Source organism: Eutrigla gurnardus, assembly GCF_963514095.1.
Source record: "Eutrigla gurnardus genome assembly, contig: SCAFFOLD_45, whole genome shotgun sequence".
NCBI classification, from domain to species: domain Eukaryota; kingdom Metazoa; phylum Chordata; class Actinopteri; order Perciformes; family Triglidae; genus Eutrigla; species Eutrigla gurnardus.
The window spans coordinates 2,001-18,302 of NW_028155379.1; the positions used below are offsets into that span (position 1 = coordinate 2,001).

General features: G+C 45.0%; 1 protein-coding gene across 1 annotated transcript; it reads left to right on the top strand.

Moving 5' to 3' along the window:
* Window positions 1-374: 374 nt before the first annotated feature.
* On the top strand, window positions 375-9,486 carry LOC311010330 (molybdenum cofactor biosynthesis protein 1-like). The gene is made up of 4 exons (XM_084040856.1): window positions 375-654; window positions 6,755-6,866; window positions 7,640-7,807; window positions 9,319-9,486. Exons 1-4 carry the CDS (start codon window positions 445-447, stop codon window positions 9,393-9,395), a joined length of 567 nt encoding a protein of 188 aa, XP_083896982.1. The 5' UTR covers window positions 375-444; the 3' UTR covers window positions 9,396-9,486.
* The last annotated feature ends 6,816 nt before the right edge of the window (window positions 9,487-16,302 follow it).

The following is a 16,302-nucleotide window of genomic DNA, read 5'->3' on the forward strand; positions in this document are numbered from 1 at the left end:
TACCTATCTAAACAATATTGACATAGTATCTCAAAATAATGAGGAACTTCACATAATAATGATGTATTTTCCCAAAACATTGATTAAGTATCTAAAAAATAATGACTTAGTATCTCAGAATATTGACTTAGTGTCTAAAAATTAATAACATTGTATCTCAAAATAATGACTTAGTTATTAATAGTTACTTAACATCTCAAAAATAATGAGTTAGTGTAGTATGTCATTATTCTGAGCTACTTAGTAATTGTTTTGGGCCGTTGAAGCCATAATACGCGCAGGGACTCCATTACCCAGAGTGCATCAGCCCTCGCTTCAGTCGGCAGGATTGGCTTGCCGTGACCCCGCCCCCTGCTACTCCCCCTAGGTTAACTGACATGTTGTACTGCAGAGAGGAGCCCCGGTCGGCCGCGGCGGAGCTCGGAGCTGTCAGAAAACAACAGTATGGCGACACACGCTCGCATGTGCTGCCGCTTGTTGGACACACGGAGCCGGTTAACGGCTTTCAGGAAAGTCGTGCGCGCTCCCGTCCTGCGCGGCGCCGTCCCGCGGCTGTACTCCGGCGCTACGCACAAGGAAAATGAACTTGAATTTGGAGAGTCGACCTCATCTGGAGCCAACTTCGCCTCATCTCTGAAAATGAGGTCCAGACAGGTAACGTTTACCGTCATAAACCGACACCAAGTAGTAGTCGGTGCCGCCGGTTTCACCGTGGAGGTCTCACCCCGTCTAGTTCAACCACCGGACTTATAGCTAGTTTTAACCTCGTTGGGTGAGTTGTGTCAGGTTGTGACGTAGCCATAACCTCTGTCCAGTTCAGGGCCTAATGGCTAAACAAGCTAACGTAAACTCTGTTAGGGGTTCAACACCCAGCCAGCACCGTAATGACTGTATTAAACGGTCATTAGGTAACTCAATGAGATTACAGCAGCTATGGCAGCCATGACAGCTGGTTGCTTTGTCTTTGAGAGTCTAAAGCATTCCTAAGAAGTCATGAATGAAGTGGTTGTTTGGAGGGAAATCCAGAGGACCGATGGATTTGAACTACAGCAGCTCTGTCTTTACACAGGAATACACGGGATGCATAGATATATTGTATCTGGCTTGGTGCTGTAGTTCAATTAAGTGTGTGTTAAGTGTTAATATATGTGTCAAGTATTAATATATGATTACGCCCTTACTTTGAAGGGACAACGTGATGACGTCGCTACGTTCTTGTGAAGCAGCGCGCGAAACAACTGTCCCCGTTGTTCGTTGTTGTTGTTGGAACTGACTGGACAGTAGTCAGTCATGTATTCTAGAGAATAAATACGCCAAAGGCTAAAGAGAATCTATCGATCTGCTTATTCTTCACCACGCAAGAGAAGAGGAGTCACCGCTCCATCTAAGCTTAACAGGTTATGGGCCCAGGAAACGCTAGGACACAATGAAAGTATAACAAGCATCTCGGACGGATTACCGAAAGAAGAAGTTGCCGCGCAGTATAGACACGGAACTTGGACATGCTTAGGCTAACGTGAATGCTTTGTGTACCAGCTTGGAGATAAATGAGCGTTTAGATTCTCGGAAGAAGTGAAACGTGAGTAGCGTCGTATAACGTGAAAGCTAAAGAAGATAACAACCTAGCTTAGCAATGAACGTATAGCAAGCTAAGAGACTAGCAAAGAGGCTAATAGCCCCCGAGTGAAATTGGCGTGTAAGCAAAAATGGCAAGCACAACGGCAGGAATCATTGGAACAAAGCTCATATTCGATGGATCAGAAGACAAATATGAACTGTGGGAAACAAGATTCCTAGGCCACTTGCACATTCATAAGCTAAAAGGGACAATATTGAATGAGCCTGCCGGCGGCAACGCAGATCAGCTAGCCCAAGATGGCGCGAAGAATGCTGATTGTTATGCTGAACTGGTAAGACTGATAGACGATAAGAGCCTATCGCTGATCAGGCACGATGCAGCCGATGACGGCAGGAAAGCCCTGGGAATATTGAGGGAACATTATTCGGGAAAAAGCAAGCCTAGAATAATAAACTTGTACACGTCTTTGACCAAGTTAAGCATGACAGAGAACGAGAGTACTACTGACTATATGATAAGAGCGGAGAACGTCATTACTGCTTTGAGAGATGCAGGGGAGACCATGAGTGATGGACTGACCATAGCCATGGTATTAAACGGACTACCAGACTCCTTCAAGCCACTAGCCGTCCATGTAACACAGAATGAAGATAATGTTACATTCACAGACTTCAAGAGAAGGCTACGGATTTATGAAGAGTCAGAGAAAATAAACACAGTAGAATCCGCAGACAACGTGATGAAGACGAGTGTGAGGCCAAGCCGAGGCCCCGCCAAAACGCACGCCAGCAGCAGCAGAAAAAGTGAAGACACCGACGTAACATGCTACAGGTGTGGACTAAAAGGACACAAGTCAAGGGCATGCTCCATAAAAGTGTGGTGCGGTTACTGCAAGACGAACACACACCAAGAATCTATATGCAGGAAAAAGAGGACTCAAGATGGAGCCAGAAGAGTCGCAGAGGAACCGAATAGCAACCAGGATCAACTCTTCAAGGTCAACCACACCAAAAGAAAGAAACCACCGGACAATGTGAACATGAAGGACATCATGGTGGACGGGGGAGCGACATCCCACATTGTCAATGACATCGGAAAGTTCAAGAGCTTCAATGACTCATTCCGGCCCGAGTCCCATTCAGTGGAGTTGGCCGACGGAACCAAGTGCAGCGGAATAGCACAACGGAGGGGAACAGCGGTGATCTACCTACTAGACAACGCCGGACGCCAGCACAGAGCGCAACTTCGAGACGCGCTGTACATACCTTCATACCCACACGACATCTTTTCGGTTGCAAGAGCAGTAAACGGAGGAGCGACGATCACCTTTCAGAAAGAGGACAGTCGCATGGTTACCAACGATGGCAGCAGGTTTGATATCCATGAAAGTCGAAATTTGTTTTACTTGCCAACTGTTGAAATTAATGTTGATCAATGTAAACAATGTGTGTGTCATGATGTACAAACCTGGCACGAGATTTTGGGTCATTGTAACTACGAAGATGTACAGAAGTTAAAGGGTGTAGTGGAAGGCATGGAGATAGAGGGAGGTGCAGTAAGGCCAGCATTTTGTGAAGTGTGTACACAGGGAAAATTCACCCAAACAAGGAATAGGGAGCCAGACAGTAAGGCTAAGAAACCTTTGGAACTTGTGCACACTGACTTAACAGGTCCCATGCGAACACCGAGCATAGATGGACACAAATATACACAGTCTTTTACAGACGACTACTCAGGTACCATATTGGTGTATTTTCTAAGGTCCAAAAGTGATGCAGTACAGGCCACAGAATGGTTCTTGGCAGACATAGCACCTTATGGAGAAGTCAAGTGTATCCGTTCAGACAACGGCACTGAGTTTACATGTGGAGACTTCCAAACAATGTTAAGGAAGAATAAAATCAGGCACGAGACGTCTGCGCCCTATTCGCCCCACCAAAACGGCACAGCAGAGAGAGGGTGGCGAACACTGTATGATATGGCCAGATGTTTTCTGATAGAAAGTAAACTACCAGACAAGCTATGGAACTATGCTATCCAGACAGCAGCTTACGTGAGAAACAGGTGTTACAGCAGACGCACAAAGAAAACGTCATACGAGCTGTTAAATGGCAGGGTGCCAAATGTATCCAAACTGCAAAAATTTGGATCAGTGTGTTTTGCCTACAAGCAAGAAAAGGGCAAGCTAGACTCTAGGTGTGAGCAGGGTGTGTTCGTAGGCTATGACAAAAACAGCCCAGCTTACCTGGTATACTATCCTGACACAGAGAGGGTTCAGAAACACAGGTTGGTAAAATTCCCAACCAAGGCAGCCACAGAGAGAGAAACACAAACGCCTGAGTCACACATAGAATGTAGTGATAGAGAGGTACATCCCAAGGTCAATATGGAAGAAAATGTTGATGAATGTGTGAAAAATTTACCAGGTCAGGGTGTTCAAAGTGGTGCTTCAGAGGTTTTACCTGAACAGATTGTAAACAGAAGGAACCCACCGAGAAACAGGAGGAGACCATCTCACCTGCAGGAGTTTGAAACCGAGGACAAGGTTGACAAACTGCAAACAGCTGTGGACTACTGTTACAGAGCCGTATGCGACATTCCGCAAACCTACCAGGACGCCATAGCATCAACAAAGTCAAAGCAGTGGAAAAATGCAATGGATGAGGAGATGCGATCACTGGAGGAGAACAAGACTTACAGCCTCACTCAGTTGCCACCGGGTAAACAGGCAGTGGGGGGTAGGTGGGTCTATGCACTCAAGAGTGATATCGACGGATCAGACAAGTACAAGGCGAGGTTTGTAGCGAAAGGCTACAGTCAAAAAGAAGGGATTGACTATGAAGAGACATTCTCACCTACAGCAGATATGACAAGTGTGAGGGTGGTCATGCAAAAGGCAGCACAGGAGAATCTTATTTTGCACCAGATGGACGTTAAGACGGCCTATTTGCATGCACCGATTGACTGTGAAATATATATGGAGCAACCACAAGGTTTTGAGACAGAGTCTGAAACTGGTGGAAAAGTGGTGTGTAAATTACAGAAGTCTTTATATGGTCTAAAACAGTCAGGGAGAAATTGGAATGTAATGTTACATACATATCTTACTGAGAATGGTTTTGAACAGAATCCTGCAGACAACTGTGTGTACACAAGAGAAAAACAGCACAAAAAGGTTATTTTGATCATATGGGTTGATGATCTAATTGTAGCCGCTAGTGATGACGATGTACTGAACAGTGTGAAGAGAATGCTCGCAGAGAGGTTCAAGATGAAGGATCTAGGGAGGTTGAACCATTTTCTGGGGATAGACTTTAACCAAACAGAGAGTCAGGTTACAATGTCACAGCAGAGATATGCAACCAAGATACTAGAGAGGTTTGAAATGCAGGATTGCAGGCCAAGAGAGACTCCATGTGAGCCAAAGCTTGAGTACTCAGAGGATGCTGACAAAATGAATGAGCCAAAGAAGTACAGGGAGGCAGTGGGAAGTTTAATATACTTGTCCACATGCACTCGACCAGATCTAAGCTTTGTGGTCAGTAAATTATCTCAGCATTTTGCTGAACCAACTGAAGAACATTGGAACACAGTAAAACATGTGTTCAGATACCTCAAAGGTACAAAAGAACAGAAGTTATGCTTCAAAGGAAGCGACACAAAGAGACTAGGTCTTAGAATATACTGTGATGCTGACTGGGCCTCAGACGTAACAGATAGGCATAGTATGACAGGATATTGTGCCAGTTTGAGTGAGGGAAGCTCTCTCATCTCATGGAAAAGCAGAAAACAACCAACAGTAGCACTATCTACATGCGAGGCCGAGTACATGTCTTTAGCATCAGCCTTACAGGAATGTATCTACTTAGAACAGCTACTAGAAGGCATGGACAAATACAAATATACACAAACAAAGGTGTACGAAGACAACCAGGGTACTATCGCACTAGCCAGAAACCCAGTAAGCAGGCAAAGGTGCAAGCACATAGATATTAAGTACCACTTCATCAGGGAAACTGTAAATAATGGAAGGGTAACTTTGGAATATTGCCCTACTGAGCAAATGATTGCCGATGTGTTGACAAAGCCGGCCACTAAGCTAAAGCTAAAGAAGTTTGCTCAGGATATGTTTGGCACTTAAAAGTGCAGAGTATATTTGTGTGTTAAGCCAAAGAGGGAAACCGTGTTATTGTTCTGTTTTTTTAGGTAACCCAGTGAGCTAAGTGCGAGTGGGGGTGTTAAGTGTTAATATATGTGTCAAGTATTAATATATGATTACGCCCTTACTTTGAAGGGACAACGTGATGACGTCGCTACGTTCTTGTGAAGCAGCGCGCGAAACAACTGTCCCCGTTGTTCGTTGTTGTTGTTGGAACTGACTGGACAGTAGTCAGTCATGTATTCTAGAGAATAAATACGCCAAAGGCTAAAGAGAATCTATCGATCTGCTTATTCTTCACCACGCAAGAGAAGAGGAGTCACCGCTCCATCTAAGCTTAACAGTGTGTTTTTGCCATTAATGCTGATAACATCTGACATAGTAATGGCCCACTTTTGACAGTGGAAGAAAACTCTTCAGGTCCAGTTCTGTGGCTGGTGGAGGTTTAATCACTGACAGCGTTTCCATGAAATCCTTTCTGACGAGTGTGGGGCTAGTCAGAGTTTTATACCGTTTACAGACAACATGGAGGAAGGTGTGATGAGTGGATCTGCATTGACTCAATAAATGTCTGCTTCCAAGAGGAAGAGAGCTGCTCTCCAGGCAGCCTGGTTTCTCTACACAACGTCACAACGGGCCATTCATCGGGCCGTGATCAATCAATGTGAGATAAGGAGGATATCAGGATAACAAAAGTTAACCACAGTCAGATAGGAGCAGCAGGACATTTGAAGTACAAGTACAAGAGAAAGGAATATTAGTATGAGATGAAAATAAAACTGTGAGGTAACACATTTTCTTCTACAACAGGTCAAAGGTCAAAGCCATCCACAAAGCCACGTGCAAACTCCCTGTGTGACTTTTCAGTGTGTTGATTTATTTGTTTATTCAGGATTATTTCACATATCTGCCTTTCCCCTCCCAATTAGTGTTTCCTATCTTCCTATAAATGCACTAACATGAATGAGACATGAATACGGATCTAATAAATAATAATAACTGTTCTTTATCCCCAGGAGAGGCTGAGAGATGAGAGCGTACTTCCCTTCTCGGCGTTCTTGACTGACAGCTTCGGCCGGAGGCACAGCTACCTGCGCATCTCCCTGACTGAGAAATGCAACCTGCGCTGTGAGTAGAAGCTCTTATCCAGCTAACTGAAGAAACCACATTCAGTAATAAAAGCTACGACGAGCTACAACTCAGGTCGGAGATTTTGTAGACAAGACTGCAGGAGATTTATCATTTAAAGAATAACTGCAAACATCATCATCACCTGTTTAGAATAATGTGTACGTATTTAAATTGAATGAAATCCTGTATAGCAACAGACAAAAGTTCAGTCTATCCAAAATTAGTTCTTGTCTCTAGAGTGAATATTGAGTGCTGAAAATAAACCAGAAGAAAACATATGTTATACAGGTCCAGCTTGTATTTAATGACAACCCGCCCATTAGAATTCAGTTGGCAACCATTATGGATCAGTGAGCAGGTTTTCGGCATGTTGTTCATCAATAGTTGCAGTATAATCTTGAGTATGATGATGACACCTGAGAACATGTCAATGAAAAGAAAAGCAGGGCTCATTTTTTTCTAAAACCTATGAAAGGTTGAATAACTCAATAAGATGCAAACATCTGGAACAACAGCATAATCATTTTCATACAATCTATTTATTTCTTTGTACTAATTGCTTTATAATATTCAGGTAAATGACAGGAAGACAAAAGGATACTACCATTTAATTTAACATCTGTAGTTTCATTTTATATTGTTATATGCTTATAATATAAGTAGATCCACGTCTGTAGGTTTCATTTCCCACCAGAGCCCCAATTATTGGGCAATCCGTGAACTTGTGATGATGTAGGATAGAAACATCTTTGGTGTCTGGGTGTTTTCAGGTCAGTACTGCATGCCGGAGGAGGGGGTGAAACTCACCCCGCGGGGCCAGCTGCTGTCCACCTCCGAGGTGCTGACCCTGGCTCGCCTCTTTGTCCGTGAGGGGGTGGAGAAGATCCGCCTCACTGGAGGAGAGCCCCTCATCAGACCCGATGTGCTGGATATCATCGGTAAGCAACTCGTGAGCCATTGTTTCAGCTTACTTAGTGTGTTAAGGTGCGTGTCTTTGGCGGTATTCTGGCAGGCAGTACTGGCAGTACTGGATATTTTCGGTACAGGTTGTTGGGTTTGGTATGGGAATGCTCTGCCCTGTGAGATTTACCCAGAGAGTTTTGGCAGTGCACCAGCTGTTGTTAGTGGTAGCATGCTCGTTGGTTTAGTTGGTTAAATCAGCTCAATGGACCACGATGTATGTGAGTAGAATGGCTTCTGTCTGTTTTAGAGATATGTTTTGCTTGCTTTTATTGTGCTGGGACTTGAGGACATGTTTTGTTCTAACATTTATTATTATATTATATTAAAATGGAACATTCCAGCTTCATAATTACATTAAGAAACTAACAATGAGTGATAAACATGTTTCAACCTTTTATTCAACAACTGAATGATTGAAATATTTTACAGTAAAACTAAACATCTTTCTTTTTTAATCAAAAAGGTTAAAAAATAAATAAATAAGAGCAGAATCTAGTAGAAAAGAAGTAAACACGATTTCAACAAAACTATATAAAGTCCGTTACTAGAAGTTAGTTCACGTCAGCTAGAAGGATTGTAATATCAGAGGTTTCATTTACATTAACGTTTGAATCGGTGTCCATGTGTGTGTGTTTGGTAATTAGACGCAGCCAGGATGTCTAAAAAAAGAAAAGTGGACATAAGAGACTTCTTTAGAAGTCAAAGTGTAAGTTACTCAAAGAAAGGCGTTACACCCATCCTGCAACACCTTCACTGGCTCCCAATAAAGCAGCATATCCACTTCAAGATCCTCCTCATCATTTACAAAGCTCTCAATAATCTGATCAATAACATGTATTATTATTATTATTATTATTATTACTATTGGATTAGAATTGGGTGATAATGTTTTGCTACATGATTTACAACCAGTCAAACCAAAAAAGGGAACAGTAGACTTAAAAGTAGCAATAGAAAACTAGAAGAACTAGTAGAAAACACAGTGAACTGAAAGAGTTAGAGTTTTATTAAAAATACTTGTGTCCCCCCCACCTCTGAAATCAGAATGTCATCCTTGAGTGTGTGTCAGTCAGCGACCGTTGAAATTAGATGAGTTAATTCGCCTCCGACATCGCAGGCTCTGCTGCCATGTGACTATCGCTCACACGTACATTGCGATGACGATGCTCAAACGATATATCGTGCAGCCCTAGCTGCCACTAAGTAACCATAGCAACATGACAAAGAAGCAGAACCCCATTGGTCTTCCTGTGTGCATTTGACCTGCTGATTGGCTCACAAGTAGAACCTTAGAGAACCAACGTGGTTTGACTTTGGAAATAGAACCTTTTAGTTTCCTAAACAAAACACCTCACATAATGTTACTAAGTTGTCATAGAATAAGAACATGTGAATAACTTAATTATGACAAAAATGTCAGTTAGAACCTGAGGTGATGAACAGTTGTTTGTAATTGTTTCATCACTAATTTCTGATTCCTCTTCAGACTCAGTGGCTGTAACCTCTCAGAGAGAAGCTGTGAAGGTCTGTCCTCAGTTCTCAGCTCCCAGTCCTCCAGTCTAAGAGACCTGGACCTGAGTAACAACGACCTGCAGGATTCAGGAGTGAAGCTGCTGTCTGCTGGCCTGGAGAGTCCACACTGTCGACTGGAAACTCTCAGGTCAGATTCAACTACTTTGAGAAGTTTACCTATGAAGAATGTTGTGGGTTTGTCACTATTTTTTTGACATCTAAATTATCCTCTACATAACAATGTCTGGACAAAAATCGCGCGCTGACTGCGCCTGGTCTACGAAACTAGGGCCCTAGGAGTCACCACTTTAAGTCTCGTGTTATGTTAACTGATGTTGTGTATCATTTGTTTGATTTAATGGTATAAACGATTGTTGCTGTATTGTATTCTGGTACAGCTGGTTGCAGTCAGAAGACTCGTCCCCCTGTCGATGCTCCCGACATTCACTCTGAGGTGGCCTCTGCGCTGGAGACTGTTGGTATGGTAGCTAATTTGGTTTTCATTAGCCCAAAGCATAATGTTCAGAAATTCTTACTTGTCTCTGTATGGTGTATTTGATACAGTGTTACAGTTTTTTTCAATTGTTTACATGCAATTTTGAAAACCGGGTTCTTTTTTTCAAAATATAATCACAATTATCCAAACACCACACTCAATTTGCATAATTCCTAGATTGTTTGCAAAATGACACACTTCAGTCAAAACATATACACATATTTGTGAAAATGCTATTAGTTTTCATTTAAACCAACACAGTCCTCAATGATCAGACACTATTGCAGCCAGTTTCACACTGCTGTGATAAATAAAAAATACATTTGTAAAAAAACTAATTTTAGTAAATAGCATGTGCTAGATTATTGGCCAGACATTGTTATGTAAAGGATAATTTAGATGTCAAAAAAATAGTGACAAACCCACAACATTCTTCATGATTAGTTTGAGATATAGGGAGAATGTACACAAATAGGCCTACTATAAACTTATCAAGCACTGCACAACACTGATGCTGCAGACTGAATATTTCAAGTATTTATTTTATCTACCTCTTCCTCTATCTCCTTCTTCTCCTCTTCCTCTACCTGGGCCTCCTCCTCTACCTCCTTCTCCTCTTCCTCTACCGCCTTCATCTCCTCTTTGTCCCCCTCTCATTCTCACTCTTCTTCTTCTTCTAGCTCCTTCCATTTTTGTTGAAGACAGGTGAACTCACCTGCTGCCTTTTATAGTGTTGGGACCTAACCGTTAGGACTACACAATGCGGCCTACAGAAGCCTACACATGCGGCCAGGACAATGGGGAAAAGGGGATTAAAAACTACACCGCCATTTTAGTTTCACATCTCACCCAGGTGAGAGATGCGACGCCACCCAACCATCCTATTGGCTGACATCTTCAGGGAACCCCGGGGGGTCCCCTGGAGCGGCCTGAGCTTTATAAACCGAAGCCGCCCAGAGAACGCTCTCTTATTCACTCTTACTCCGACTCCTACTCTGGCCTCTTCCTACAACCGGCGCAACACCACGTTGCAACGGGAGGCGACCCCCTCCCGCAGCGCACCGCTGCAACAAGAGGAACCAAGCCGGTTCCTGCCGTCCAGCTACCAGACGCTGTCTGAAGTAAGCTGACTAAATCGCCAAGCCGCGATTATATCGCCGTCCGTGGAAGAAAGAAACACGGACGGTTTTCTTTATTTGAGTTTGATCAACGAGAGGAAACCCGCTCCGCTCTCGTCTGGACGAAGCCGACTCATCACGCCCCCCGCTGACGCCGGGGACTCACGAACCACCGCCGTTACGGAACGCCGTCATCGTCTTACGCAACGATACCAGTAAGAGGCTATCAGTCTGGGCAGAGACACAAGTGATAGTGTAGGATAAAGTAATTCTTGTTAATGTGTTTTAAGTTCTGATCGCGGACCGCCGAGTCCGTTGGTTCATGTGCTGCTGTATTTGAATGCTGATCGTGATCGCCGCTGGGTTGATTTCTGTAACAGTGTTTTCGACTAACCTCTGCCATATTCGCGAGCTCAGAAAGCCTCTACTATCAGTTCAAAGACCGGTCTCGCGGAATAAACGCCAGTTCATTCACGCGAGCCCGTGTGGTAACGGCACGCTTTCTGTCCCTCCGAATATCGCTCGCGCATTTTCTCTCTCTTTGTTTGTGACCCGCTAACACACACACACATACACGCCGCACACACGTGTCCTAAGCCAGCTGTTCCCGGCGGGCGCTAGGGACATAGCTACATCTGGTGGCTACATACGGCTATCTCTCTCTCTCTCTCGCTACTCCGTCAGACCTCAGTGGCTCCGCCCCTGACCGCTGCGAGGAATAGCTCCACCTCTCTCTCTCTCTCGCTACTCCATCAGACCTCAGTGGCTCCGCCCCTGAACGCTGCGAGGAATAGCTCCACCTCTCTCTCTCTCTCTCGCTACATCTGGTGGCCGCCCATAGCCATCTCTCCCTCTCTCTCTCTCCCTCTCTCTCGACACGCACGCACACACGCACATGCACACGCACGCGCACACACACACACATCCTTTGTTTAAGCTTAGCTTTGTGTGTTAGGTAGTTAGGTAATAAGGCTTTGTTAATTGCAGTGTTATTGATTGTGATCATTATTACTGATTTTAATAAATCTTATTATATTATAACTAGCGGTCTCTTGTGCTTGTTGTGTATATGTCACTGGATAACAGCAGGTTGTGAAGGCTAGTGCTTGAATTTCACGCCTTTTAATTGTTCGATTGGTTTTGTACTCCTATGCCAATGATCACGATGATTGGCATGTGAGTATAAAACCTTCATATTGAGACTGAATACAGTTTTAGGTTATCTTTTCCCTGATCCCAGGGTGGTGCCCCGTTTATTCATGATTATATCATGATAATATATTAAATATAATTATTAATACCGATAATCATATTGATATTAATAATTAACTGTTGATAACCAAATCTGCTCCTGCTACAACCCCAACATAAATGGTGCCCCGTGTGAGGGCTTCTTAAACCAGCTTTATCCAGAGATTTATGCACAATAACCTGAGAATTATAGTAATAATAACAATAATAGGAATTGTTGTTATTGATATCATTGTTTACAAATCGATGTTCAAGGATCGATTTGTTTGCTCCCTGTTACTATTTGCCAAGCAAATACAGTCGAGGGTTGCATATGCATGTTGTGATTAGCCATTTATTGTTTGACAACAATACTAACAAACACAGGGTTAGGGATACTAAGACGCGTTATAACACTGTTATTACTCACCAGAGTTGCTAGAGACACCTCATTGACAGTCCACAGGCTGTAGAAGAGTACTAACATTTCCATTGTAAGTCACAGGTCGACGCAGCTCACCTGTGCACCCACATCAGCATAACAACAAATACATTCTTTTTTCTTGCAATTAGCACCGAACAAGTAAAGCCACCGTATTCTCCCTTTACTAGAAGTAGAGCAGAGAATAGAGCCACAGAGTGCACCGACTCTGTGAACATTGAAATTGTACCTTGCTATTTCCACCACGGGTTCTAGCTCGAGTTAAAATCCCAAATAATTCCCTAACTGTTCCTGCCGTGCATTTCAGTTAGCGTGCCTTTGGCAAAGAATTAAGTAAGCAGCCTACAGTAAGTCTGAGTTGCTGTATAGAATCATTGGAGCGTGACGCTGACCTCTCTAAAAGAGAACCGCCAGTCACCTTATCAGGTGATTTGCATAACCCCCCTCCTTTCTCTCCAGACACAATGGAGAACTTTTGTGAACAGTTCATCTCATCTGTGGCACAGAGCCTTCAGACAGGCTACTCTGAGTTTTTGCAGAAACTAAATCTCAGTGAGTGCCAAGAGGAGATCAACGTGTTACTGAACAGCAGATCTGATGAAGTAACATCATCCAAGGGTCCATTATTAAAATGCTTGCTACTGACTTTCTACAAACAAACCTGTCTCTTGGTTCAGAGTAAATCTGCCCTAGAGAAAAAAGTGGTAGCACTAGAGGAGCAAAGTGCTTGTCACCTCCACGACGCTCAAGCAGCAGACATGAGAGCCATGCGTTATTTAGATGTCCTGCACACCACAGAGTCCCAGTTTTTGTCCTACAAGAACAGGTGGTCGAAGTCTAAACCAGAATGTCCTCCCTCAGCCGACTCGGCCAGTCAGTGTGATTCAGGCTTCTCCGACTCCCACTCTTTTTGTAGTGAAAATACGACTCCCCCGCCATGCAGAAGATGGGAACAGTTACCAGCGGACACAAAGTCCTTAAGACAAACTCCACTGAGAGACAGCGGTAACGGCTACGCAGCTTCCCATTGCTCCGACACAGACAGCGAAGAAACCAGCAGTGGAACTTACACAAGTTCTCCTCCAAAATCTTCCTATCTTTGGAACAAACCTGTAATTTGCGACGCGCCTCCTCAACCTAGCTTAGTCTCGCCTTCACCAGAAAGGACGCCACAGCGCTTCCGCTTTGAAGAGCTAGAGAGCATGGCTAAAGATATTCAACATTTTGATCCCGACAACTCGAACCATAATATTGACGAATATTTGAGAGAGTTAGACAGACTCCTGATTGACCTCCCCCATGCCTCCTCACGGGAGAAGCTCAGACTAGTCGGGAAGACCACAACCAGACATGTCCGCAGTTTCATAGGAACACTTGCACCCAGAACCCAGGACCGATACTCCAGACTTTGTGCAGCACTCCGGAAGGAGTATAGCCGGGACTGGGATCCCGCCGCCGCTACGATCAGTGCCCTCGCCGTCGTACATGAGGGGCAGGAATCACCCACGGAGTACTATTGGCGCTTCAGAGCCGCCTATGCTCAGGGCCGTAACTCCCCAGGAGTGGAGGAAGAGCCTGCCTTCAAGGCCCTCTTCCTGCATAACCTACACGAAAGTGTGCGCTACGATGCCACCATACACTTCAGGACACATCGACTCTCCATGCAAGAGATTCGTAATTACGCACAGATGGCTTGGGAAACCCACTTAGCGCGCAAACCTAAAAGCCAGCCCGCTAACTTCGACACATCTGCGTCCGAAACGTCTGCCGCCTTAAAGCATAGCCCTCGTAACAGCGCGAAAGGGGGTGAGCGGCCAGCACGCCCCAGGAATCAGACAAAACCAAGGAACGAGAGTAACTCCCAAACATCCGCCGCCTTAAAGCAGAGCCCCCATAACAGCGCAAAAGGGGGTGAGCGGCCAGCACGCCCCTGGAATCAGACAAACTCCCAAACTGACGAAGATAGGGATCCGTGCGACCCGATCGAGAAGCTGATAAAAACGATAGCGCTATGGCGTGACTCGACCCAACCATCACTAAACTCCCCCCAGAAGCCTGGTAAGAGACGGCGTGGGGATACTGAGCATCACCGACATGCCCACCAACTGCGTCGAGATGGGCATTCACACAGAAGTAGTAGGAAGCCCTACTCCGAAATTCTGTCCCAGTCACGTGAACCAGCAGTGTACAAACATGACAACTCAGATAATGACAGCGCCTCTGACATTTCCTCTGTTTCTGGCTACATGGAGCGTTACAGCCCTGAGCCACAACATAGTAAATATGGCTAACTTAAATCTTCTCCAGGAGTAAACCAAACGACCACTAACCCCTTCTCCTTTTCCTCGCTTTCCTTTTCCTCCTTTGTTCCGTTTTCATAGTTGGGGTGTGTCCTGTTTGAAACTACCTGAGTGTAATGACAATGTTGATGTTTGTGAAAATTGTGTCTTAGCAGATGTTTGATATAGGTTAGATGGTTAGAAATCTCTGCCCAGACCGTAGAAATCTCTGCCCAGACCTTGCCTCAATCTCTGCCCAGACAATGCCTCCATCAAAGTCATGGACTTTAACCTGAATGAACTGTTTAACCTCTTTTCCATGGAATATACAGACTGTTTTGACTCCCACATGTTTCAAGGAATACATGGACGGTTCGGCCCTTATGTTGCTCCGAAGGTTGCGTCCCACACCTCAACCTTCAGACCAAAAGGGGGACTGTTGGGACCTAACCGTTAGGACTACACAATGCGGCCTACAGAAGCCTACACATGCGGCCAGGACAATGGGGAAAAGGGGATTAAAAACTACACCGCCATTTTAGTTTCACATCTCACCCAGGTGAGAGATGCGACGCCACCCAACCATCCTATTGGCTGACATCTTCAGGGAACCCCGGGGGGTCCCCTGGAGCGGCCTGAGCTTTATAAACCGAAGCCGCCCAGAGAACGCTCTCTTATTCACTCTTACTCCGACTCCTACTCTGGCCTCTTCCTACAACCGGCGCAACACCACGTTGCAACGGGAGGCGACCCCCTCCCGCAGCGCACCGCTGCAACAAGAGGAACCAAGCCGGTTCCTGCCGTCCAGCTACCAGACGCTGTCTGAAGTAAGCTGACTAAATCGCCAAGCCGCGATTATATCGCCGTCCGTGGAAGAAAGAAACACGGACTGTTTTCTTTATTTGAGTTTGATCAACGAGAGGAAACCCGCTCCGCTCTCGTCTGGACGAAGCCGACTCATCACGCCCCCCGCTGACGCCGGGGACTCACGAACCACCGCCGTTACGGAACGCCGTCATCGTCTTACGCAACGATACCAGTAAGAGGCTATCAGTCTGGGCAGAGACACAAGTGATAGTGTAGGATAAAGTAATTCTTGTTAATGTGTTTTAAGTTCTGATCGCGGACCGCCGAGTCCGTTGGTTCATGTGCTGCTGTATTTGAATGCTGATCGTGATCGCCGCTGGGTTGATTTCTGTAACAGTGTTTTCGACTAACCTCCGCCATATTCGCGAGCTCAGAAAGCCTCTACTATCAGTTAAAAGACCGGTCTCGCGGAATAAACGCCAGTTCATTCACGCGAGCCCGTGTGGTAACGGCACGCTTTCTGTCCCTCCGAATATCGCTCGCGCATTTTCTCTCTCTTTGTTTGTGACCCGCTAACACACACACA